Source organism: Styela clava, chromosome 4 (genome assembly GCF_964204865.1).
Source record: "Styela clava chromosome 4, kaStyClav1.hap1.2, whole genome shotgun sequence".
NCBI classification, from domain to species: Eukaryota; Metazoa; Chordata; class Ascidiacea; order Stolidobranchia; family Styelidae; genus Styela; species Styela clava.
The window spans coordinates 6650777-6675279 of record NC_135253.1 but is presented as its reverse complement, the minus strand read 5'-3'; the positions used below and the strand labels follow the sequence as shown (position 1 = coordinate 6675279).

The 24503-nt window shown below is 32.6% G+C and overlaps 1 protein-coding gene across 2 annotated transcripts in view; it reads right to left on the bottom strand.

The window, feature by feature from the left end:
- Nucleotides 1-24503, bottom strand: part of LOC120325845 (uncharacterized) — a 68521-nt gene that overhangs the window by 8054 nt on the left and 35964 nt on the right. Inside the window, exons 39-71 of one of the 2 annotated variants that reach the window (XM_078111388.1) lie at nt 23736-23959; nt 21845-21998; nt 21243-21434; nt 20528-20712; nt 20128-20295; nt 17609-17794; nt 16534-16686; nt 16379-16462; nt 15787-15930; nt 15445-15573; nt 15054-15257; nt 14560-14983; nt 14138-14304; nt 13819-13932; nt 12611-12849; nt 12213-12290; nt 11725-11887; nt 11230-11340; nt 10699-10848; nt 8464-8604; nt 7635-7772; nt 7207-7302; nt 6787-6906; nt 6559-6697; nt 6209-6366; nt 5112-5264; nt 4681-4806; nt 4279-4497; nt 2688-2795; nt 2184-2271; nt 1561-1774; nt 1183-1485; nt 586-770 (exon numbers count right to left, since the gene is read on the bottom strand). In XM_078111388.1, the coding sequence (XP_077967514.1) occupies nt 586-770; nt 1183-1485; nt 1561-1774; nt 2184-2271; nt 2688-2795; nt 4279-4497; nt 4681-4806; nt 5112-5264; nt 6209-6366; nt 6559-6697; nt 6787-6906; nt 7207-7302; nt 7635-7772; nt 8464-8604; nt 10699-10848; nt 11230-11340; nt 11725-11887; nt 12213-12290; nt 12611-12849; nt 13819-13932; nt 14138-14304; nt 14560-14983; nt 15054-15257; nt 15445-15573; nt 15787-15930; nt 16379-16462; nt 16534-16686; nt 17609-17794; nt 20128-20295; nt 20528-20712; nt 21243-21434; nt 21845-21998; nt 23736-23959 (5457 nt within the window). The remainder of the gene's footprint in view (nt 1-585; nt 771-1182; nt 1486-1560; nt 1775-2183; nt 2272-2687; nt 2796-4278; nt 4498-4680; nt 4807-5111; nt 5265-6208; nt 6367-6558; nt 6698-6786; nt 6907-7206; nt 7303-7634; nt 7773-8463; nt 8605-10698; nt 10849-11229; nt 11341-11724; nt 11888-12212; nt 12291-12610; nt 12850-13818; nt 13933-14137; nt 14305-14559; nt 14984-15053; nt 15258-15444; nt 15574-15786; nt 15931-16378; nt 16463-16533; nt 16687-17608; nt 17795-20127; nt 20296-20527; nt 20713-21242; nt 21435-21844; nt 21999-23735; nt 23960-24503) is intronic. The other variant, XM_078111389.1, reaches the window with a different exon arrangement.

The following is a 24503-nucleotide window of genomic DNA, read 5'->3' as shown; positions in this document are numbered from 1 at the left end:
TTGAAAAGACTACAAGCGCTTGCAGGAAAATATTAGGTGAGGGTACTACTAGTGTACCGATTGGGCCATCTCGGCTCATCCTGTATGACCAAAATTATCAATTTCCAAATGACCCCATCAATCATCATTGGATGAGCTAAATCGAGGATTCTCAAACCTCGAGAGGTGATGGAACAAAATTTCCAGCGGTACTCAAATGGCAGACCATGTCTGTCAAACACATCTCCCAAATTGCAAATATCATTGGCAACAAACGGACGCAATCTTTACTCATGTTCAGTTGACTGAGTGTTAATATAATACCACTTGATTTGGTTTCAGCCTGCTGAGGGTTCAGGTAAATTTTTTTTAAATCCAGGGTTATTTGATGGAAGATAGATTAAGAATCTCCAAGCTAAATAAATCCAATTTAACCAATGAATAAATCAATATTTTATTCAAAAACTGGTAAATTTCAATAAAAAACAATAGTTACTTAAGATATTGGAAATATTAATAAAAGTTAGACTCAATCGCATTTGAAAATATTGAGTCCGCATTGTTAGACAATAAACAATAAATATGTAATATCTGAGGTTAATTTACCTAATATTCTTTGCAAATCATTGACAGTGTCACGATCATGTTGTCTGCCTTCATTAGCCAATGATCTCTCTTCTTCTATTGTTCCTCTCAATCTCTCACTTGTCTCTTGTTCTCTCTGGAGAGCTGCATTCAAATCATCGCATTTTCGTTTTTCAGCAACAACTGTGTCTTCCATATCAGCCAATCTAATGTTGAAATTGAAATTAAATTTCAGTGGGTGTGATAGCTATTGCTTAGAGCTAACTATATAGGCACTGCATGTTACAAATGTAGGTTTCGGACCCTTGGGTAAGTAATTAACGCATAAAGCTTTTCCATAATTCTAGAATTCTTGTAGCTTCAGTGGTTGTACGTAAATTATGTCAGAGATCAATTTCCAAGTGAGTGAGCTTGGCCTCATTTTGACAAAATTTTCTTTATAAAGAAAAAGAATAAAACTAAGAGCCATATTCAAAATAAATTCATCCACAACCAAAAATGACAGCTACATATACTACATATCAGAAGATGCTTTATTGCGATCCTTAGATTGAGCAGGTATACTTGTTTTAAGAGAAGTTGTCTGAATAATCCAAATTTCCGTTACTTTATTTTTACCTGATTTTTCCAGTCTCAATCTCTTGGTGGGAATCAGCACGCAGTGTTGCTAATTCCTCATGTAGTTGTGCGACATTATTTCTCTCCGCCTCTAATGATTTTGCCAAGTTTCCGCGTTTATTTTCTTCCGCAATCAATGCATGTTTGAGATCTTGTATCGTTCTAGCATCTTGAGATCTGTTTTTGTCATGATCATGCTTCACTTGTCCCGCTTCTTCTTCTGCTTTCGTTAATTTTTCACGAGCTTCGGAAAGTTTATTTTGCAAATCTTCTAAATGTCCTCGATTATCATCAAGCTCGACCCTGAAAAGTTAGTTTTAAAATTTTAAAAAAGCGCATATTAAACAAACAAAAAACACCACCTGGTGGTCTACTTACTGTAAGGCTTCTGTTCGAGCTCTAGTAGCTTCAGCATCTTCGGCTAATTTTCTTTGTAAACGCCCGATTTCATTATCTAATTCAACGGAACGATCTCGTTCTCTCTGTAAAGCAGGCAGATGATCGGTGGCTCGCACTCTCTCGGCTTCAAGTGAAGATCTCACATCAGCTGCTAACGCTCTTTCTTGTTGGAGTTTATATTCAAGTCGCTCAACTGTAAAAATATGAAGATAGACAATAAAACTCAAATCCATACACCTGCAACACCTGATTTGGGCTGGCAATTGGACAGGGGTCTGTGGTTCGCTGTATGAATTAGCAGTCATATCAGCTTTCCGTTCACCCAGGATAAATATTAAAATCATATCCTTATTTTGTTACGCTTGCATGTTCGATAATTGGAAACCTTATTGTTTAAAATCAAGAAAATACTGAAGATTACGTTGTTTCTTCTATTTAAAATCTGAAACGGCAGTTATTTTTTAATTACAGTAATCCTTCTGTTACAATGGCAATGCATATGTAATCACAATTAGATGACATTCAAACATCTTCAGTGGACCACGATCTTCAAATTAGTAACTGTTCAGTAAATCTCACAAATTGAAATATAAATATCTTACTTTGACTTTGCAGCATTTGAACATTCTGAGAATTAGAGTTTCCATTATTACTTAGTTGAGATTCTAGATGATGTATTCTTTCTTCAGCCTGTTAAAAGCATCAACACAATCAAAAAAATATATCTGTAATTGGGATTTTTCCCATCTGTAAAAACTTATCAAAAATGATAGAATCAGAGGCTTTCATATGATTGGTATTTTGGCGCTCCAGAAGTGTGTGTACCAATATGGAGGTAACTACCTAATTTTGTTCGCCTACTTTACATCGAGTTGTGAAAAGGGACTGTAGCCTATGGACAGGGGGTATTTTCACTTGGCTAACACAGACAGTCCCCGAACTCGTAATAGAACTAAAATAAGGAAAATCGGAATAGAATTATGGCCTAACCCTAACCTGGTACACACACTACAGGAGTACCCGTATTTTTAATTTATGTTAAGTGCCAACTTTCAATTTGACAAAATCGTTTGAAAACATTCAAAATTTAGGAAAAAATTATCTACCTGTTTTAAATTTTGTTTTCTATCGTTTCTCAAATCTTTAATTTCATTTATTAATGAATCTCTTTCAACAGTCAATAATCTTTGAATTGCATCAGTATGTTGTTCACCCTGAAAACAAATAAGGAAAATCAGAAAATTCAATTTAAATACCAATGTAACGCATCCACATTGCACATGTAATCACTAGAAATCAACATTTTTGTTTTTACACCAATGAAATAACAAGCAACTAGTAATGCAAAATACAGGCAAGCGACTGGTGTGGGGAAACCGGCTAGATCAGGGGTGGGCAAGGTTCTTGGACCAGGGGCCAAAAATATAGCCCACCCGTAAGTGTGACGTAAAAGTTACATTTCATGAACAATATTTACAGTTTTACAAGAACAAAAGTGGAAAACAAGAAGACTTGTGCCAAAACTAAATTTAATCGCAATCTCAACAAATTTGTTTAGCTATTTTTCAGGTAAAATATCAAAATTCGGTTTTAGTTTGGTTGTGGCAGCATCAGGCGAGCCAGATTGAATTACCCAACGGCCAGATTTGGTCAGGAGCCATAGTTTGCCAATGTTAGGTCTAGTTACAAAGTGGTAACAAGGTAATATCATTATAAAATCCCACATGGTATACATCATCTGCAATACACATGCTGCTTCATTCTCAAAACAAAATTTTAACGAATTTTTTACAACGATTTCGATACAACATTTCTACAACATTGATGATCAACAAACCATCCTAATATTGCTTGAAATAACAGAAGCGAGATGACGTAAATCATATCTTAATAATTCAAAATCCAATCTCATCTTCATATCATCTTCACATGAACGACATCTCATCATCTTCCAATGACAAGATAATAAAGTGGAAAATGTTTTAATGATGTTTGAAATGGCTATTCTTTGTGTCTATAGTTATTGGGTATTCATAAATAATGTTCCCATGATTGCACAATTAGGTATTCTAGAATTTTCTTTTTCACATAATATCCAGTTTATGCTCTCAATGATGTGCTATGATAGAAACAAATCGAGATTGCTAAGAGCTCTATCCCAAATTTGATATTTCAAAATACTCTTCCTAAATATTTATAAATGATGTCTCCTAGTTCGCAAACAGTTAGGTATAATATTAATCTATACCAAATTTTATACCCAAACTTTTAAAACAAGTCATAAAGTGAATTAAATAGCAAAATGTATTTAAAAACAGTGAACTTCAATAGCTAAACTTTTTTACATGACGCTTATTCACACCGTTCGCTCCAAATGAGGCCCAGTACAAGCTTTCACTGATATCTAACGATATGTCCGAAGCAATTATTTTCAGAAAAACAGGAATCTTTTCCGATTCTGCCTCGCTCACCCACTTGATCCCTGGGTATGAAATTTGAACCAGAGACATGTAACTAGTGTTCTCATATAACGAAATCCCAGTTCTGCATTGGCTACTTAAATTATTAAACCCTGGGTGAGGAGTGGGTGAAAGATGTGTAACTTGCATGTCAAAACAGCTAAGTCTAATGCTTACACCCAGGCCATAGCACCCACTAAATTGTCAAAAAACAATTAAATTCATTGTACAAACCAACCTGTTGTTTTATCCTCTCTTCCAATTCCTGTAATTTTTCTTTTGCAACATTAATTTCTTGTTCATCAAAACCAGGACTCTTTCTTGCATTCTGCTGTTGAGCTTCCAAAACACTTGTTTGTAATTCAGCAATAAGAGCGTCACGTTCTTTCTCAAATACATCGGAAACTGCATGAATCAGATCTCCTCGAGGATCTTCAGTTTCAGGCAATGGCTCATTCTAAATAACAAACAAAGTAGCATGGAAAAAGGGAAAAATGGTCTGGTATGTTTTATGTACAAATATAGATCTAAAGCCTAAGAGGTAACCAATTATTGTTAGTCAGGCATTTAATATAGGAACACTAACTTTTCCACAAGATCAAAATCAGGTAGAATATAGAGGCAGTTTATGATTACTTACTGAATTATCAGCATTTGTTTGCATACATAATTCTTTCAATGCCTGAATTGCATTTAATAAAGCAAGTTTTTCATTCTCCCATGTTTTCCTTAGTTGATTCATGTCTTCTTCTAATCTCATGGAGGTCTGAAAAAAAATTGACACCTTTTAGTCTCATATAGTCGATAATCATGATAAGTTGGCCTACACCACCTCTTTGTTATAATATATAAGGAGAACAATATGATAATTCTGCAAATGTAACATTTCTAAAGAATTAAATCAAGATTTCACTTGAACTAGAATTTTAAATTTTTTGAACAAGGAATGCCTGATGTTCAATTGTATTGCTTTACAATTCTGGTAATCATTGTACCTATAACAATATTTCTCTCAGTCACATAAACCTTGCTAGAATGCCCACTGAACATTACCAAAACGAGTAATCGAACCTGTTGGGCTTCTTCCACAGTAGCAGGAATAGGTGGTGGTGTTGTACTGCTTGTTCTTGTTGTTGGTTGATGTTGTTGATGATATTTGAGAAATTGAAGTTCTGATAACGATAAAACCTGAACTCCCTCCTTATGGATACGATCGAGAAGACCCTGAAATAAAAAATAACTCAAATAGAACCAATAAATGATCTTTACAAACAATAGAAAGCTGTATTCAGAGTAATTTTACAATTTTTTTTACTTATTTAGTATTATTGTAATACAGATTTATGCGAACATTATAAACTATTCAAATTGTGCAGAAGCCAAACTGTGCATTCGGCATATTACTGGCTAAGCATTTTTTTTAAATTAAATTGAAGAAATAATGTAACTATGCATAATGAGGGAGGAATAATGGGCTCTGAAATGAGCAAAGGAAGGAATATATCAAAAAAAGGTGGGAACCAGTACATTAATCAATCTGACACACCACAAGGGTACTTACTGTAAAATTAAAGAATTAAAAGCACTTTTTTGAGCAATTAATATGTTGCATTACACATTTTGTCAGATCAAAATCAGACTTCTGGTCAGTTCTGGTCAGACTTGTCAAAGTCTGGTTAGGACTTGGCCAGATGGCCAGAACAAAATTTAAACTATGAGTTATTTGAACTATTTTTACCGTTCTATTCCACAATACAAAAATCAAACTTTGCCTCAGGTTTTCAGCTCTGACTATGGATTTATTATGGAATTATACCAGATTTCTCCGATTGGAACGCTCAAAAAATTGACTTAGAAAATTTGAAAATTGTTACCGAAAAAACTTTCTGATAACCTGAATTATGTTTTAATTAATGAAAGGTAATGATAATTTTAATTATGAATAATGATTTTGGTATATACAAATCAATTCTAAAGCGGAACTTTAGAATGCGAGGCTGTTTGAAACAGAACTTCTTAGATACATACGGCCTCATTTCACACCAACTTTCTTAACAGCAGAGAATGATGTAACGAACAATACATTATAAATGAGCAATACATGACCATTCTTCATTGTAAATTTCTGTCACTTCTTCTTTAAAACACTGCTATTTTTTCGATTTTACCTTTATATTTGATTTCACCTGCAATTTAGTAGAGATATCAACGTCATCATCTTCATTATCGTCCACTCCTCCAGAAGCCAGATGACCCATCAAATTTTGATCAAGTTGATCGGCCAAATCTAACTCTTCTCTCAATTTCTTTGCCAGTTCACTTTCACCTTAAAATGAAAAATTGTCAATTCCATATTAGTTTAAAAAAATTGAAAACTTTCAAAGCCATGTTCAAATTTGGTATAAACATCATAAGACTGTTTTTAAAAAATGCATGATCATCAAAACGGCTGTGGCAATTTTCACACAGATGCAGATAATTTATAGTCACAAAACAAGTATAAAAGCAGACAATTTACCATTAAATGATTCTGATAAAATTTCCGTAATTTCCTTCTTGTGTTTATTTTGCATCTCACTCATCTGCTTCTCATGTTCCTCCTCAAGTTGCTTTCTTGTTTCCTCAACAACTCGAGTGAGAGCTTGAGAATACTTGCTCTAAAAGAGCAAGATATACTTATTTAATAAGAGATGCTCAAATTGTCGTCAAAGAAAAGTTTTGAAATAAGTACAGCAAATCAACATGCCTTCAAATTCTCCATCTCTGCTTCATGAGTCTTTGTCATCTCCTCTATAGAAAGACTTGAATCCACCTGCTTCAATTCCTCCTCATCAGATGATGAAGATGAGTTGGATGCATCTTCCTCCTGGTTGCATGAAAAAAAAAGGATTTTTTGTAAAATACCGGTAAAGCTGTTTTAGAAGATTATTTCAATTCAATAAAAAAGTTATGTATCTCAATTCAAACCACGTGTCCACCACCTGGGGTATGATAAACTGGGTAGGTTATACACAAACTAGAAAGACTCTTGTCAATACAAAAATAGCATAGTAGCTATGTATAAATCAATTGCAGATGGCATACACCTTCCATAGAGGAATAGATGTGAACAATGAATAACACTAACTAACAGAATAGTGACTATTTAGGGTCAAAAATGCTATACCTCAAGGGAACCCTCTTCAAATAGCATTGCAGATTGAGGTTCAATAAATCTTTCTTTTTTGATGGTGTCAAGTTCTTTTTCTTTATTTTCTATTTCCTGATAAGATAGATTAAAATTTCAGGAAAACCGAATTGAAAAAATTGATATAAAAGCATTCCAAATAGTAGAATTATAAAGTTAACAACAAATTATAAAAATTATACCAAAGTCATATCCAAAAAAATTTAATCGACAAATTATTTAATCAGATATTACACACAATCTAGAATACATAAAATATACTTCCATACTCTCTGCAATCTCGGCTTTCTAGAATTCTTCTAAACAATATTTTTAGTTCTTATTATCCTCGATTAAACTAGATGTAAAACAAAACTACATAATTTTCCCAAAAGTGAATAAATTATCTATCAAATCCCCATTCTTACCTTTTCTTTTTCAGAAACCATATTTTCTAATTCTTCTACTTTAGATTTGAGTTGTTCAGTTTCTTGCTGAATTTTCTCGTTTTCAGAATTTAAAATTTGTTGTTCATTTTGCAACAATTCAATTTCATCTTCATGGGCCTGAAAAGGGAAAAAAAAGAACACAAAATGAAAATATAGAATTCCCATCTCAGATAGAATACAGTATTCAATTCTCAATTGTGAAGTTGAAATGTAATCACTTTATCTTCGCATTAGGCATTAATAATGATTTCATGAGGCAAGATGTTGATATCATTCTCTGAGTGCAACTTGCCCAATATTTTGACCCAAAGCGCAAAACAGATCAGATACAAAAAAGATTTCTCTTTTTAAAACTATTCTCCGGTCTACATTGAAATTAACCGTCTCATAATTATACAGACTTTTCATTCAAAAGAACAAATGAGTAAGGTGGGCACAATGGCCTAGAGTTCAAAATCGTGGGACTGCAAATATTTTAGCAATAGAGGTTGAAAATCACTGGCTAAGTACATATATTTTTCTAGGAAATAATTTGATTAAAAATTCGAAGCTTCCTCCACCATCAAGTCCAAGCTTCCGAAAACAACTGGATAACAACTAATCCCATACCTGACATGGACTGGTAATTGGACGAGATGCTGTGGTTCGCCATATGATTAAGCTATCTTATCTACTTTCCTCTCCACAGGTTAAATATATATAAATCCTATCTCATCCTATTCCACATAATGACAATCTTCAATATGAAGAACAGCCAGCTTAACTAATGAAGTAGGATTCTAAAATTCTTTGATTTAAATTCAATCACCTTTGATTGTTGGTTTGAATTTTCAATTTGTTGTTCCAGAGTTTCTACAGTTTCTTCTTTTTGTTGTAATTCTTGTAATAATCTATTATATTCTGATAATTTCCTCTGCAATGTTTGCTCTAATTCATCAATTTTTTCATCCTGAGAACAAATTGTATGAAAATTAGGTTATATATATATATATGGTCATGTTAGACAGTATTTTCGGCACTTTTTAACGGTAAATTTTTTTAAAAACTTCCATGTTTGAAGCTTCAAAAAAAAATTAGCTGTGGCGTCTTTCTTACATCTTTATATAATATGTAAGACATTTAATAACAAATTGACATTCACCATAAAATGCAATAGTCCCTATCTCTTCAGTTCACCACAGCCTATCAAAGTTATTACACTTTGACACCGACTGACGAAGAGCTTGAGACAAAGAACTATTGCTTGTTAGATCACTTGTATGTACTATATCAAAAAACTATTTCAAAGGCTCAATATAATTTCATTGCTCTATAAATAGTAACATGAATACCAACTTTCCCTTGATAAAATTATCACAGAAATCATAAAACAATAACAATAAGAAAAAGAGCTAATTTTCCTGATTCACATTTTTAATATTAATGTAGGAGTGGCAGCATAGTTGTTAGAGCATTGGAATCATCTATGTCAGAGTCGAAGGTCAAATATCTTGGTTTCAAACCCAATAACCAGATTGTATTAAATTGATTAGGCAATTCCAAACTAAAAAATTCTAGTTTTATTTTTACATTATAGCTTCCCATATACCAGTGGATCTTTTATATTGCCTTGTTAGGTGTGCAAAAAACTCTCATAAAAATCCTGCCAACTTATTAATATCTCAAAACCTAAAACGTTCTACCTAACTAAGTTCTTTAGTCTTTCCTAGTCTGTACGTTTTATCCAACTCCATAAAGCGAACCGTCTCATAGTATCAATAATAATCATAACATGAAGCACTTCATAATACTTCAACAAAACTGAAGCACACATAAATAAGCCAATTGTAAATAGAATAAAAACTTTAAACTATTCCAAAAAAATTTGAAATCTAGTACAAGCAAGCATGGCCATGGGAATAACAAACATCTTAAAAAATTGTATCACCATCCCAAGTTTAGTAAATTAAACCAGGTGGTTAAAAACTTCAAAAAAGTTAATTAATAACTCAATTTAGTGACCGTTGGGATTTTGGGATTTATAAGCTGTTAATATTATGACAGGTTTATGACAAAAACGCTCCTCTTCCCAATAACATTAAAAATAGTAAACACAGAATAGTTAAATAAAAATTTAATTTGCCATAAATTTAACATTTTTTTTTGAAGTACGAAATAAAAAACCTTTGATATGTGTTTAGTGTTTCCAAGGAATGCCAGTAAAATTGAGAATGATATTGACAGAGATTAAAGTTGTTTAAATAATAAAGCTGGCCATGGCCTGGCATTTCCAAACCTGCCAAACCAAGTATTCGTATTCATAATTCATTTAGATCAGTGGTTCTCAAACAGTGGGGCGCGCCCCACAGGGCACAGCAGACAATTTTTCGAGGGGCTTGAAGCTGATTATAAAAAAAAAATAATTTGTTGGATTTTAACTTGCCCAGCTTACTTGTTTTTAAAACTTTCCATTTATTTCATTATTTACGCTCCATCCACATATTCCCTACGTGTTTTTTGAATAAAACATACTTCCGCCTTACTATCAGTTATTTATAGCTTATTTTTAGCTAGTTATTTTTGAGGTGGAGCTAGAGTCTTGACATATTCTAAAAAGGATGCGCGACTTAAAAAGTTTGAAAACCACTGTTTTAGATAATTAAAAAAAAGTCTTGAACTCACAAAGGCTTTTACTTTGTTTCAAAGATGAGCACTCCGACCTATTTCCGCTAGCTTATCCAAATATTATATTTCTTAACTGGGTTACTTTCTTGTGATGTCACATGTAACTTGAAAATCAACTAAAAGGCTTCATGTTCAAACCCTGGTGAGCCCATTGTTCATCCCAAAAATACCTACTATGTTAGAGTATGTGTAATATATATGCCATACATAAAAGATACAATCCTTCATAACTCAGTAGGTCCTTTAAGTGTACCTAACGGCTTATAGCGAGCCTTACAAAGAGAGAAAAGCAAAAAAGACCAAAAAAAATTCTTGGTACAAATTATTATCTTATCAGAATTAATCAGTTGTCAAAGCAAGTAGAAAAGCCTTATCTTACCTTATCAGTATCCGGATCTTGTTGTTTTAGGATTTCAACATCCTGCATCAGCTGATGAGTTTGTTTTTGTAATTCATCATATTCTTGCTGTGCCTGTTGTAATTCTGATTCTCGTTCCGCTACGAGTCCTTCTAGATCTTTGATTTTATCCTACAATTCAATATCAAACACATAAGAAATAGATTCCAAAGAATGTAAATCAATATTTCTTAGTAAACATAATGTATAATACTTGGTATAATAATTGTGTATATGGGATGTATTACAGCGTAAAACTTGGCAGCTGCTGTTTTGATTTACGGTAGTAAAGCCACACCACAATTTCATAAGTTAATTTTTAAGAAAATGGTTGTTTAATATCAGTCAGTTGATTTTGTGAGCATATAAGGCATAAGCATTTCCATACAGCATAGTATCTGAGCATATCCTTGGGTTGCAAGTTTTTAAAAAAATTTCTGATTATCGGTCACTTGAAACAAAAGGTTAGGAACCACTGACTCGGTCAATATAGAAATTGGTCACTTCTCCTACCTGTAATATATTCTGATTTTCCTGCATCATTTGAACATCTTTACTTTCATTCAGAAGAGCCATATATTCTCGCTGTACATCGCCAAGTTCAGAAACAAGCCTTTCTTTTTCCTACAAAAACGAGCGCAACATGTTAGTCACAGAGAATTGATTTTTATTCCCATTGTCCAATAAATACTTATCATTAAGAACAAACAATATATGGTCACATATAGCATAATGGCTTTATTATAGCATTAACATGGATCATCATAAAATCCCCAATTGGGCAATTGCTTATGGCAAAGTTGCTACATTTGCCAGACTCATATAAATTAAAATGCAGTGGGAAAAGATTTTGATTTTAACAATGATAAATTAGTACGAGCAAAAGTTTGTTTTTGTGCACATTGGTAAATGTGTAGCTTTGCTAAAAGAGTTATAAAATAAATCATAGTAATCAAATTTCTGTAATATATACGTTGTCAAAACAACAGAGATGGGATGGGAAATTACTTCTTTTGATGAAGCTATTTCATGTTCAGTTGTCTTCAAAGATTTTTCTAAATCTTCAGTTGCTTTGTTTAAAGTCTCTTGTACAGCAGGTAAATTTAGAATATCCTCTTCTGTCATTTCAGCAAGTGATGAAATCCCAGGTTCACTTTGTGATTCACTTACTCTTTAAAACAAAACGATTTAAAATAATGCATTTCTAACAACTTATCCCCAAAAGAAAAAAAATTTAAAACAGACATATAAAATAATTTTCTGGAAATTAAATAGATCAGATGTTCACAAGGTGCTGCTCAATAAGTAACAATGTGTTTTTTGTTTTCATTTTTATAAATTTATTTCGGGGCTCCGTAAATAATAGTCAACCTCCTCACGGGCTCCATTTCATGAAACGTTTGGGAACCCCTGAAATAGATCGCCAACAAATCTTTAAAAATAAATACAGGAAAATTTTAGCAGCAATTCTTGATTAACATTAGAGTCTAAGTTACCTTTGTTCAATTTCATCTTGTAATTCCTTGCATGTTTTCTCCATTACAGCAATCGTATCAAGTAGATCTGAGCATTCCCTGAAAATTGATTATAATGCATTAAGACAATTGAAATCATTAATTACATAGAATTGTCTTATCTGGCAATGAATTTTGAAAAAAAAAGAGAGGCGAATAAGGAAATGAGAGTGAATGACATGAAAAACACAGTAATTTCACCAAACATATCATTCTTTCTTATTAGGCCATGAATGTCTGAGAAAACACATTCACATATAGAGCACATGACGCAAAAAGAAGAAATTCAACAAACATTAGATTTGAGCTTTCAATACCCTCATCCCTAGAATGGATTTGACAACAAGAATTAAAATAAAAAATTATAGCAATTATCTTACTGTTGCTTGTCTGCAAGTAATTTTGTATGATTCTCCAACAATTCATCTTTATGTATGAGATCTTTCTCCTGCTGATCGACAAGAATTTTCAATTCTTCTGGAGATTTATCATCGCTTTCTACTTGCACTTTTTCCTGTGGAGCATCATGAACATCTTGATCTGTGATCGATGTCTCCTGATCAAGAGATGAAACTGAAGAATCTTCATCTGATGATGATGCAGCTGATGACCGAGAATCCTAAAGAATATTTATATGCAAAGAATTAGGAAATGCTTATATTGAAGAACCAGATAAACACGAAGAAGACAAAATAATATCAAATTACCAGATAAGTTTACCATTTGCAACCAATTTGCATCAAGTCTCAGCAAACAGTTACAAAAATAGTTTAATTACAGTGTCTGAAAATTATACAATGTTGCTATTCTACATATACCATTTTGGTTCTATCCTATTTGTCCATTGCAATAAAACATTGAAAATATAGCGCGCAGAATTATTTAAATTTAGTCACATGTTTCTATATGCCCTAGGGCTGTCTGTGTTTACTGAAGCGTAACAAAAATTGTGCTGCAGCCTAGCGGTATAGTATAGTTTGTGTGCCAATGCCGCAGGCAATATATCTTATATCACGAATACCTATTTCAATATGTTGATATAAAGCGTTCCCAAATGCTTGGATCTAACATTCAATCAATTTTGTAAACCATAGCAACAGAATACAAAAAAATATCATAATAATAATGATAATTATATTTAATAAAAGGATAATAAAAAAACAGTGAAAATAATCATGGTATTCATATAAAGTAGGTTGAATATTAAAATTTTTTTATGGAACAATATGTATTGTTTTGTATGGGAATGATATATGTGTTCTGGGTTTAATAGGCAATGTTGTATTCGGGCCAAAGAAGAATATAGAGTATAGAGAAAAAAGATTGATGAAAAAGTTTATTTAATTCTTTAAGAGTCACAGTGATCAGAATTAGAGGAGAAGATATGTAGAGACATGTATAGGGTGCTCATTTATTGATTTTTTTTTTTCATTTTCATGATCTTTCTCCTCTTGTGTTGAGATCAGAAATAAATAGCGACTTTATTGCATCTGACAGTGCAAGCAGTTTTCGTGACGACTGGCGTTCCTCGAATAATCTTCACACGTTTAACAACTGTAGATATTTCCTTGATATTTTCTGGTCTCACCTTTTCAATATCAATATCTTTTTGTTCTCCTTCCTTTCCTTTCGAAGTCTTTCCTTTTGATTTCATGCGTACTTTGACGTCTGGTTTCAAAGAATTCTCCTCCAAGTTTGAAATCTAGAATTTGAGTACTATTAGTCAGAATACAATCAAAAAGGCATCACAATGGTCTAGCTGCTAAGCGTTAGACTTATTAAGGTTGACATGTAGGATTGCGTATCTCGGGTTCAAATCCCATACCCCTCACCTTGCCCAGTGGCTGCTTGTACAGGGCCTTGTTCAGGGCAAAAGGTGTAAATAAGCGTTGTATAAAAAAACATACTTTGTCTTGTAGTTTAGTAACGTTATCCTTTTGTTCCGACATTTCATCTTCTGCTTTCTTGATTTTAGAATCTTGTTTTTGTATTTTGTCATCCTTTTCTGCTAATATCCTTCCAAGAATACTGTTAGGCTGAGATTTCAATTCATTTTCAAGTTCATGAAGTTTTTCTGCAAAATGTATACCATTATGAAAATTTGACAATATTATGTAAGGAAAGCAGGATTTAAAATTACCATTACTATGCTGACATAGACGATTGGATATTTCCAATTTGACCCTGATGAGTTCATTGTTCGGTTATTCCCCTCGATGGTGTAAAAAAATAGGTAAACTGAATGGCACAAAAGCATGTATTTATAAGCGACCTAGTACACAACTATGTTTGGAGCAGTGAAAACAATTTTTAATACACACATACAAACCTTGAATAATTTCCGAATGTTTTGGTTTTCCTTCAGATACAGATTCAACTAAACTTGATTCTGATTCTGATGTTCCTTTTTCTTCTTGTGTTTCAGGTTTTTCTTCCATCAACAATTCCTCTAAATGATGAATCTTTTCTTTGGTTTCTGGGGATACTCCAAGAAGAGATACGTTGGATTCTGTTATTTTCTTCATCTCCTGTACCTCATTCTTCAATTTCTCATTTTCTTGTTTTAATTGTTCCAATTCTTCTTTCATAGCAGGATGAGATTCCTCTACATCCTTATCTGGATCCATCTTCTGTTGTAAAACTCCATCCTCCATTTTCTCTGAGGATTCTTTCGATTCCAGCTTTTCCTCTGATTCATCTAGTTTAGATCTTAGATGAAGATTCTCTTCCTTCAGTTTCTGCATTGAATCATCCTAAATAAAAAAGATCAAAATATTAAAAATCTTTATTTTCTTTATAAATCATCACTATATAGAATCGTACCTCTTTTTTATCATCATCAGAAGATTCTGAAGAAGAATCATCATCTTTCTCTGCTTTGATTTCAAGCATTTTGACTTTATTTTGTAATTCATCAATTTCTGCATTTTTCTCATCCAGGAGTTGGCGTGAGAGAGCTTCAAGTTCCTCGGCACGAGAAGGTGCAACAGCAGAGGATTCCGCAGCTTCTTTCACTCTCAGCTCCTCCTGTAAAATCACAATACAATTTAATTTTTAGTGATGGTGAAAGATTATTTGGGTGGCAATCATTGTGGAAATGTGTTACATAAAAAAGCAATGTATAAAAGTCCATTTTTATTCTCTAGACTAGTTTCAATCTATTTGTGATACAGGCTTGATATATTTACTTTACATAACATTTCCAAAATCCTACTTTTAATTTAATATTTTCAGCTTCTAATTCTTTGTAAGTTTCAATCTCATGTAGCAAGCGTTCTACTTCATCTTCTTTTTCGATGATTTCTGCTCTCAACTGTGCATGAACTCCAACTAAATGTTCAATCTGGACAAAAAACACGATAAATATAACGAACGTTAATAATACATATAAATTTGCACATAAGATCAAGTATACTATACAGAGTGTGGACACTTAATTTGATCGAAGCAGAACAGTCTGTATAATCAAAGCAGAAGATAGCTCCTTCTATCAAGATTTAAAAGCCTGATAGGATGGAAAACAAGGCAGACAAATCTGTCAAAGATAACATTTTACCTCATTGTCTTTCGACTCGTGAGCTTCTCTTTCTTGATCCAAGTTCATTCTAAGTCTTTCAACCTGACTTTGATCTCCAGCACCACCACCTGGCATGTCACCATTATGCTTGTATTGGTCAAGTTTAGCTTCAAGAGCGGAAACCTAGTCAAAAAATTATTTCGAATCAGACGTTTTGGCCACTTGAAAACCCAAATGATTAACATTACATAATACAAAGAATTATCGAGCTTGAGACTCGACCTCAAGAAGGAAATCTAAATTTGCTGATGCCTGGACAATATCTTCCACAGGTTTATATGTGCACGTGTGTTATATGTGCATGTGTGTGTGTGTGTGTTATATGTGCATGTGTGTGTGTTATATGTGCATTTGTGTGTGTGTGTGTTATATGTACATGTGTGTGTGTGTTATATTTGCATTTGTGTGTGTGTTATGTGCATGTGTATTGAACTGGACTAATTGAACCACAATCAGGCTTTTTAAACTTGAGTTTCTTCTTGACATAATATTTGAACAGAGCCGTGGTGTGAAAATAACGCTCAGAATCAGCAAATTCTTATCTGACGTATGAGACAGTAGCTGGATTTACCTTTAGAAGATTATCATACAGTTCCTGTTGGATAACTTCTCTTTCCGCTGTCATATCTTGCAGTTGAGCTTTCACTACATCAATCTAAAAAATAAACAGTATTAAACAAGTGTTCAACCTAATAAAACTTGAGAACAATCAATGATTAAACATGCCTCGGATTGCTCAGAACCTCCTCTCAATTCCTGTAAATTTTCCTCATATTCCTGGATTGTCTTCTTCATTTTTTCTTCCTCTTCTTGCATTTTAGAAATTTGCTCCTGATGAGCAAGTTCCCTTGCCTCCATCTCTTCTTCAAGGCGAGAAACCTGAAACGTTATTTGTTAAATTAAACACATTGATCAATATTAATCAGAAAGTAGATCCCAAGGTATCCAAAAACAGGTATCAGGCCAGTGCGCTGTTTGAAATGAAGACCGTATTAAAAATCACATGTCTTAATCGCAATTACCATGTGGTAATATATGGAAAATAGCACATATTCAATAGCACACAGATTTGCACTTTTAAGTAGTAGAATTTTAATCAAGATTTGCTTACCATAACTTCAATGACTAATTTACTGCGGGATCGTGAGAAAATTGAACGTTTTCAAATTTGATTTTAACTTCATCATAATTATATTGTACTATATTAGATAGCATATTTGCTAAAGTAGCTCATAGGCGTGAAGATTATAATTCTCAGGCATTATTCAAAAATTATGAAATGAGTAACAATATTCTTCTGAACCAATACATGATTTGATTCCTACACATAAATTTGCATAATTTAATTTTTTATTGTTTATCCAATTTATGATTTCATAAAATAAAGCTAGTTAAGAGTTATTGAGATAATTAGAACGGCAAATTTTATAGCAATTTATTATCCTAGAGAGTTAATTTGCTATTTATTTTTTTTTTTCAATGTGAGATTTGTCAGTAAGACTGACTCATTATTTACTACTCTGCGTGAATCACTCATGAAAAACACATATTTATATTAATAAAGCAATTTGAAAAAGTATTAAATTTCGTTTTGACTCTGATATTTTGGCCTTTTTATGTTTAATATACATAAATAAGGCACCAACAATGCCCTATACCCCAACTGGCAATATCATCACAAAATTAAATTTTGAAATCTAAGTTTAAATTCCAGCTAACTAAATTATTGGAAAAAAATCCTATATTGTTTACAATTAGTTAGGATTGCAGAATTAGTATTCTAATCTTGTTATAAACTTACAGCATTCAACATAGAACATGCTCCCAGGCCTACTTGACCACTTGTTCCTGTCCTTGACAATTTATATATCCCAACAGGAGTGCTAGACTTCACTGCAGCAGGAGTAAAACAAAGACCTTCACTCAGACCTTCTGTTTCTTTCGATAATTTCTCATATTGCTCAAGTATTTTAGACATTTCTGCACTCTTCAAAATAAATAAAAATTGATGAAAATAAGGATGTCTTAACTGTTTGTCTGTAAAACCATCTATCGCCTGTACTATACTCAATTCAAACAAACGTAAAAATATCTGAGACTGAGAGTTATGCAATTTTGAAAACAGTTACCTTCAGCAAATACCGATTCTACATAAAACACAATGTTTAAATCCTTTGTAAAATAAATTCTCTGTTTTTTAATCTCTATAAATTTAACAATTTCCAACGAAAAATTTCACAAATGTATTTAGCACAGCAAACCTGTATTAAACTAACATACAATACTACAATCAATCAACTACTAACATACAATGCATAAGAAATATCAGCACCCCGACACTGATAAGTTGACGTCAAATATTTAACTTTTCAATCACGTCAAGCAAACTTAAAGAACTTTTTAAATCCCTCTCACCAAAACCACATAATACTCATATTTACTAAAGTCAACAACACTCCACTATACTCAAATATGTCAACTTTAGGCAGCCTTACTAAAGCTATGTCTGGGTAATTATATTCTATCATCATCTATGGGCCAAACTTAATGAATAAATTCAGCTTCAGATCAAAGCTGATCAAACATAAAAACTATTATAACTGTATCATACTTCATATGAAAAAGAAACCTTTCTTGCCTTACTCTGTATTATATAGATAAAATATTTTCAGAAGTGCTAACTAAAAAGAGTACCATTCTGCACTCTGTCATAATTTCACACATTTTTATAAAAGCTATGCTATTGTTTTCTCTCAGCAGTTGTTTTCCTTTTAGCACTTTTGTTAGCACTTGGTTTTTTTTCTCTTACAATCAAAGCAAGACTTCGAATCTTCCTAATTTTGTGACCTATGACTCTTGGATTGGAATTTGTCATTTTGAGAAACTTACATATACATAAGTTATGGTTAGAGTGTTAAATGCAATATTCAGTTGAATATTGCCAATTTTGTTCAACTTATGATTTGAACAAAGTTTAGTTATTCATAATTTTTGGCGTTAGTGTCGATATAAGTAAATAATATTAGAAATATTATTATAAAAATAAATACAGTAGAATTACCACTAAAATATTAAGCATCAAGCATGGAAGAGTCGATCATTATTGAAAAATCAAAATATTGAGTGAATAATTGAAAAATGGCCGTGTCTGTTATTAAAGAATTACAGTAAGCATGCGAAATTGTCGAAATTAGGCGTTTCTTCGTTTAAGATGTGGTCTTTTGTGAGATGTGTATATCATTTGGTTAATTTTATGAAGGGACATACATCAATTTGACTCAAACACATTATCTTTTGTTGATGAACAGTATTTGATCCGATATACTATTATCAATTACTAAATTTTAAGTTTTCATCTTCAAATAACAACATGCACTGAATTAAATATGTTACATTATGCATGTTGGTACTATTGCTTGTCATGCATTTCAGAACATCAGACAGGCTATAATGTGAACTGTATACGTGTATGTATGCAAAAGGCATGACGTATATGAATATGTCTGCTGAAATCTTCTAAACTTTGCGCAATCAAGAAGGCTATTTTGCATCAGATATGACAAACAAATGACATTACATGCAATGGTTTTCTTTACTGTATAAGAATTAGCTAGTTAATAGCTAAAAAATCTATTGCTTATAGCAAATTACATCATGACTAATTGAGTGGTGAATTTTGCATTTGCACTCTGACAATGTTACCTGTGATGCACCAGATTCGGAAACAGTGGTAGAACTGTCACTGCTTTTGTCACCAGGCTAATAAAGTAAAATTATATACCGGATGAAAATCTGAGCAGATTTTAGCAGCACGAAGACATCAGCCAGCAGGGAATTATGGTATTGCAAAAAAGAGATATTTTAAGAGACGTAATCGCAACACTCGTACCATAGCCCAAAAGCGTTACAAGATTACATCATTGCATTGCCATTTGCATGATTCAATTAATATAAAACAATTGAAGATAAATTTCCTTTTTTAGGTAGAGAAAAATTGGTGGTTGAAATAATATACCATAATGAAGGTATCCAAGCAAATGCCACAGACTACTTTTGAAATCCAGCTTCCAATTCCATTCTTTAATTATTCCTATACTTACCAAAGTTATATCTGGTCCTCTTACATTATTGAACTTACCAAAGCATTCAAATGAATAAGATAATAAATTGAAATGCTATTCCCCCAATTAAAAAGATCCTTGTAACATGTAATACAACAATCATTACACAGGATGAGCCTACCACATTTTAAATAATGAAATATGGGAGTTTCAAATTAGGTAAAAATTGCTTGAGCTAATCTTGTTGCTCAATACAGACCTCTTCAGTTAATTTAGAATCAGATCGATGTAAATCATGCTTTTTATTCAATTCTTCTTGAAGGTTATCAATCTCCTGCTGAAACTGTTCTCGTTCAATTTCTCTTTCATTTGTTTGTTCTGCAGAAAACTTGGAATTTGACGATACATGTTTCTGAAGTGCTTCAATCTTGAAAAAAGAAATAATATTAGCTAAAACCTACGATATTGAATAAAAAAGGAAATCATGGTTAACAATCAATAACAGTTTAGGATTGATCCCGTTTTTTGATCAGGTATTTTTACTTAATTGGCTCGTTAATCTGTAACGTCACCATAATCAAGTCCAATACGCCTACGGTCACAGTAATGCCTGAATAATTTAAAACGAGGATACTAATTCCATTCTCAATGTTTCTCACTTGAGTAGTGAGATCATCTACTTCCATCTTAAGCTCATTCTCTTTCTCCTCCATTTTCTTTGTTTCTGTTTCAAAAACAGCCTCAAGTTGTTGAGCTTGTTTTTCAAAATGTATTCTTGATGCTTCATATTGATCAGATATAGCTTGTTTCTCAGCTCCAAGCTCTTCAGTAAGCTTAATAAGACCTGAAAATGAGAAGAAATTTGCTGGATTACTGGACTCTCTACATAACCACTGGTTGAAACGGGCTTCTTCCACCATCGATCCATGCATGCGAAAGGAATAACCGATTAACCATTCCCATACCCAACATGGACTAGTAACCGGATAGGAGGATGTGGTTTATCATATGATTATGCATGGGGTGTCTCAAAAATGTTGTGTCCTACATGACCACCTTTTCCATGACAAGTAAAGACACATGAAACACCTAGAGAACAAGTGGGACACCTCAGACACATGAAACAAGGGGAACATGTGGGACAAATCGACCGAGTGGGACACATGGGGCAGGTGGGACATGACATTTTCAAGATACCGATTACGTATATGCATCCATCGTGTCAAAAGCATCAAAGATAAGCAAGACAAGTTGGTCTCACAGAAATTCAATTGATCATTGCATCAGACAGGGCGTCTCCTCATATAGATAGATAACAAAGAAGAAAAAAAATTTATCGGTCAAACAAGATCTTCCATCCTCAATATCACATACTCAATTCTGCTTCGTCTCCTTCTTTCATGAATGCTTCTTTCTGTTTTTGCAATAAATTGAGTTCTTCTTGTAGTTTATGATTCTGTGTTCTTAAGTTATCGAGTTCAGATTTAAGATTCTCAGTTTCTTTTTCTTGTTCCTGAATCCTGTTCTCTAAATCGATCTGTTGATTCATGTAGTCGGCCAGGACAGCTGGTAAAAAGTTAAACGAAAAAGGGAAATATGATAAATATTTCAAAATGATTCTAATTGGAAGTTTAAATCAAGGCTGGAATTATTTCCAACTGATGATAATTGCCAGAAAAATATTGAAACATTATTTCATAATTTACGTCAAATTTTAAATTAAAATTTTTGATACGAGTAAGAATTTTGATGACATATTCCATAAATCCTCTCTGAATAAGGTCACCCAAAACTGCCCAATTTTTGAAGCCTAGAGCAGTTGAAATGAGACATACACAGTAATTGATATTTCTTTTTATACAGTGTATCATGCAATCATATCGAACCAGGCTCCTCACAGATAGAAATTATTATGTAAAATACTACTATTTTGGGAAAAACAGAATAAAAAATCTTATAATTTCCATCTGTTTTACTTTCCACATTTCTTGCATCTCCAGATTCTGATGTTTTACTTGAAGAATCGTCATCACTTTCATCGTCTTCAACTTCTTTTTTCTTCTTCTGAGATTTTTTATCCTGGTCAAAATCTTCTCCAAGAAGAAGTTGCGCTTGTTGTGTTCCATTCAACTGAAAAAGAAAGCAATATTTAAAACGAAAAAATTCAAAAAAACTGAAAAAAATTATAGATTTTCAATAATAACTATTTTGCACATAACAAAGCTTGTATATTGAGTAAATTGAGTAAACAACAAAATCTATATTTAAAATCCCAATCTCCATTCTCAAATTACAGTTCAATATATTTGATTTGTTAATTTATAGCAAAAACTCTTTTTTATAATTTCCTCATTTCCATAATTTGTCTTCCAACCTTTTGAACAAATTCTGTGATCCAGTCTCCATTAGCATGCCAGTAAACAGAATTCATTGAACCTTCAGCTCGAACTTTAACTTCATAATTTTTATCAGAAAAACACATGAAATCCATGACTCAACTAGAAGCTAAACTATTTTAATGCGGAGAAACAGTTTCAGTTTTCAAATTGACAAAGCTTTTGGAGCTAACTTTTTGAAAAAAAATTAATATTCATAGTTATGTCCAAATTGCAACAGAAGTCTTGATCTTAAAAACACTTCTAAACAACAACCCGCATGTATAAGAATGCAAATAGCTAAAATACTTAACAGATGATGAAAACCAATTATAATAAACAGCGTCACAGCAAATACCTAAATAGCTATTTTTCGCTTGCGCAACATATTATTAACGGAAGCATGTCCATTCCAGATATATAATTTCGAATTTGATATAAGATACCTCATGCCGCGAAAATTCGAGATAATTTGGCTGTTAAATTTGAAGTTCGAGAAGCATTCTAATATAACAGAAGAAGCCTTAGGCTATTTATTTAACCAAAGAAACGCACGCGCAAATGCCAAGTTCGTCGTGTCAATCTAGTTCAAAAAAGTGTTCCCAAATAAAAATTACCTAACACTAATTTATAGCATTATTATTCTTATAGCTTTATTATCAATATAAAATCGGATTTTAATATATTTATTATCAATTGTTAACCCTAGGATGTCAAGTCAATTAGAAAAAATATCCTGGGGAACACTTTTTAAATGAGAAAATAGTAGAATCACACATATTTGGACAACCGATTTGAAATATTTCCAGTGACGCAAAATGTGGGAAGGAGAGAGGATTAATGTATTATGAAATCATAACCTGCTCAAACAACAATTTCTAGAATAAGGTAGAAAACAATAAACAATACGGAATAGGATTGACAAACACCACATTAATATGACAAGAGGCACCCATTTTTGTTTTCAAAGGTTTTAATTATTTATTATTTTGCATTATACTAATTTACACATATATTGGCATAAGAGTAATCAATGGTAAGTACCAATATTGCGAAAAAACAAAGGTAGCACAATCTGCCTGATAAAGAATCTACTTAACTTAGGCATACCCAAAATGCATTCATGTGTTTTTATACTTTTTCTTGTCAAAACTTCCACATTTCGAAATACTGAATATTATTCTTATAAAAGAGGCTTTGCCTTCAATCAACACCTTAATATTTGGCTCAATATCCTACAGCTACATGTGATATAGTAAAAGAGGGAATGAAGTTTTACTTCTAAATACCAATCATGTTTTTCGGTTATTATTTTCAAACTGTTCTCAAATAAATCTTCATGAGAATAGCTTCTAGAATACTTACTTTCTGTTATTATATAGTTTTATTATGTTTAAATAAAGTTTATCAAGTGTTTATACCAGAAGTTCTAAAGCGATGGGACGCAAAAGTTGGAGAACCGCTGCTTTATACATTTTAAAAATAAAGTTACCTGTTCAATATTAGGTTGAAGAGCATCAATTAACTTCTCTACAGCTTGAGTCAATCTTGTTCCTGATCCAACTGCAACATCCCTTGCTGAAGTATCGAGCTCGGGACCGGCAAACATAGATTCAGCTAATCTTTGTGATAAATCAAGCCCTTCGTCAACAAAACTGCCTGTGCCCGTACTGACTTCTAGTTTAGGTGAAGAGGGCGTAGTAGATGGATCAGACTCTGGATAAAGAGATAATAGTATACAGTATAATTAAAGACAAATACCTCTAATAACGGTTAGCATATATGCTGTTGATACCGTGTTTTCCCGAAAATAGGACAGGGTCTCATTCTTGTTTCAATTCTCTTTCGAAAAATAAGACAGGGCCAAAAACAAAATTACAAAGTAAAGAATTACGAGATTTTTAAATATACAAAATCTGAAAACCGATTTCCTATTCAAGTATAAATAAATAGTTTTTTTTTTTTAAAAAAAATAGGTGTTATTTTAAGGGGAGGGCTTATATTAAAATCATTTTTATTAAAATTTAGGCTAGGTCTTATTTTCGGGAAATCGGTAGTAGAAAATAGTTTACAAGACATTTTTCTCCATAATTCACTTTAAACAACGTATAAGTAATCACTGATATTTCAAAGAGTGAGTGAGTTGAAGGACATGGGTGAGACCCTGAGACAAGAGCGTAGCCAGCCCAAAATTTGGGGGGAAAACCAATTTTTTTTGTATAATGGTGTAATAATACAACGCTCACTCGTGCCTTTTGCT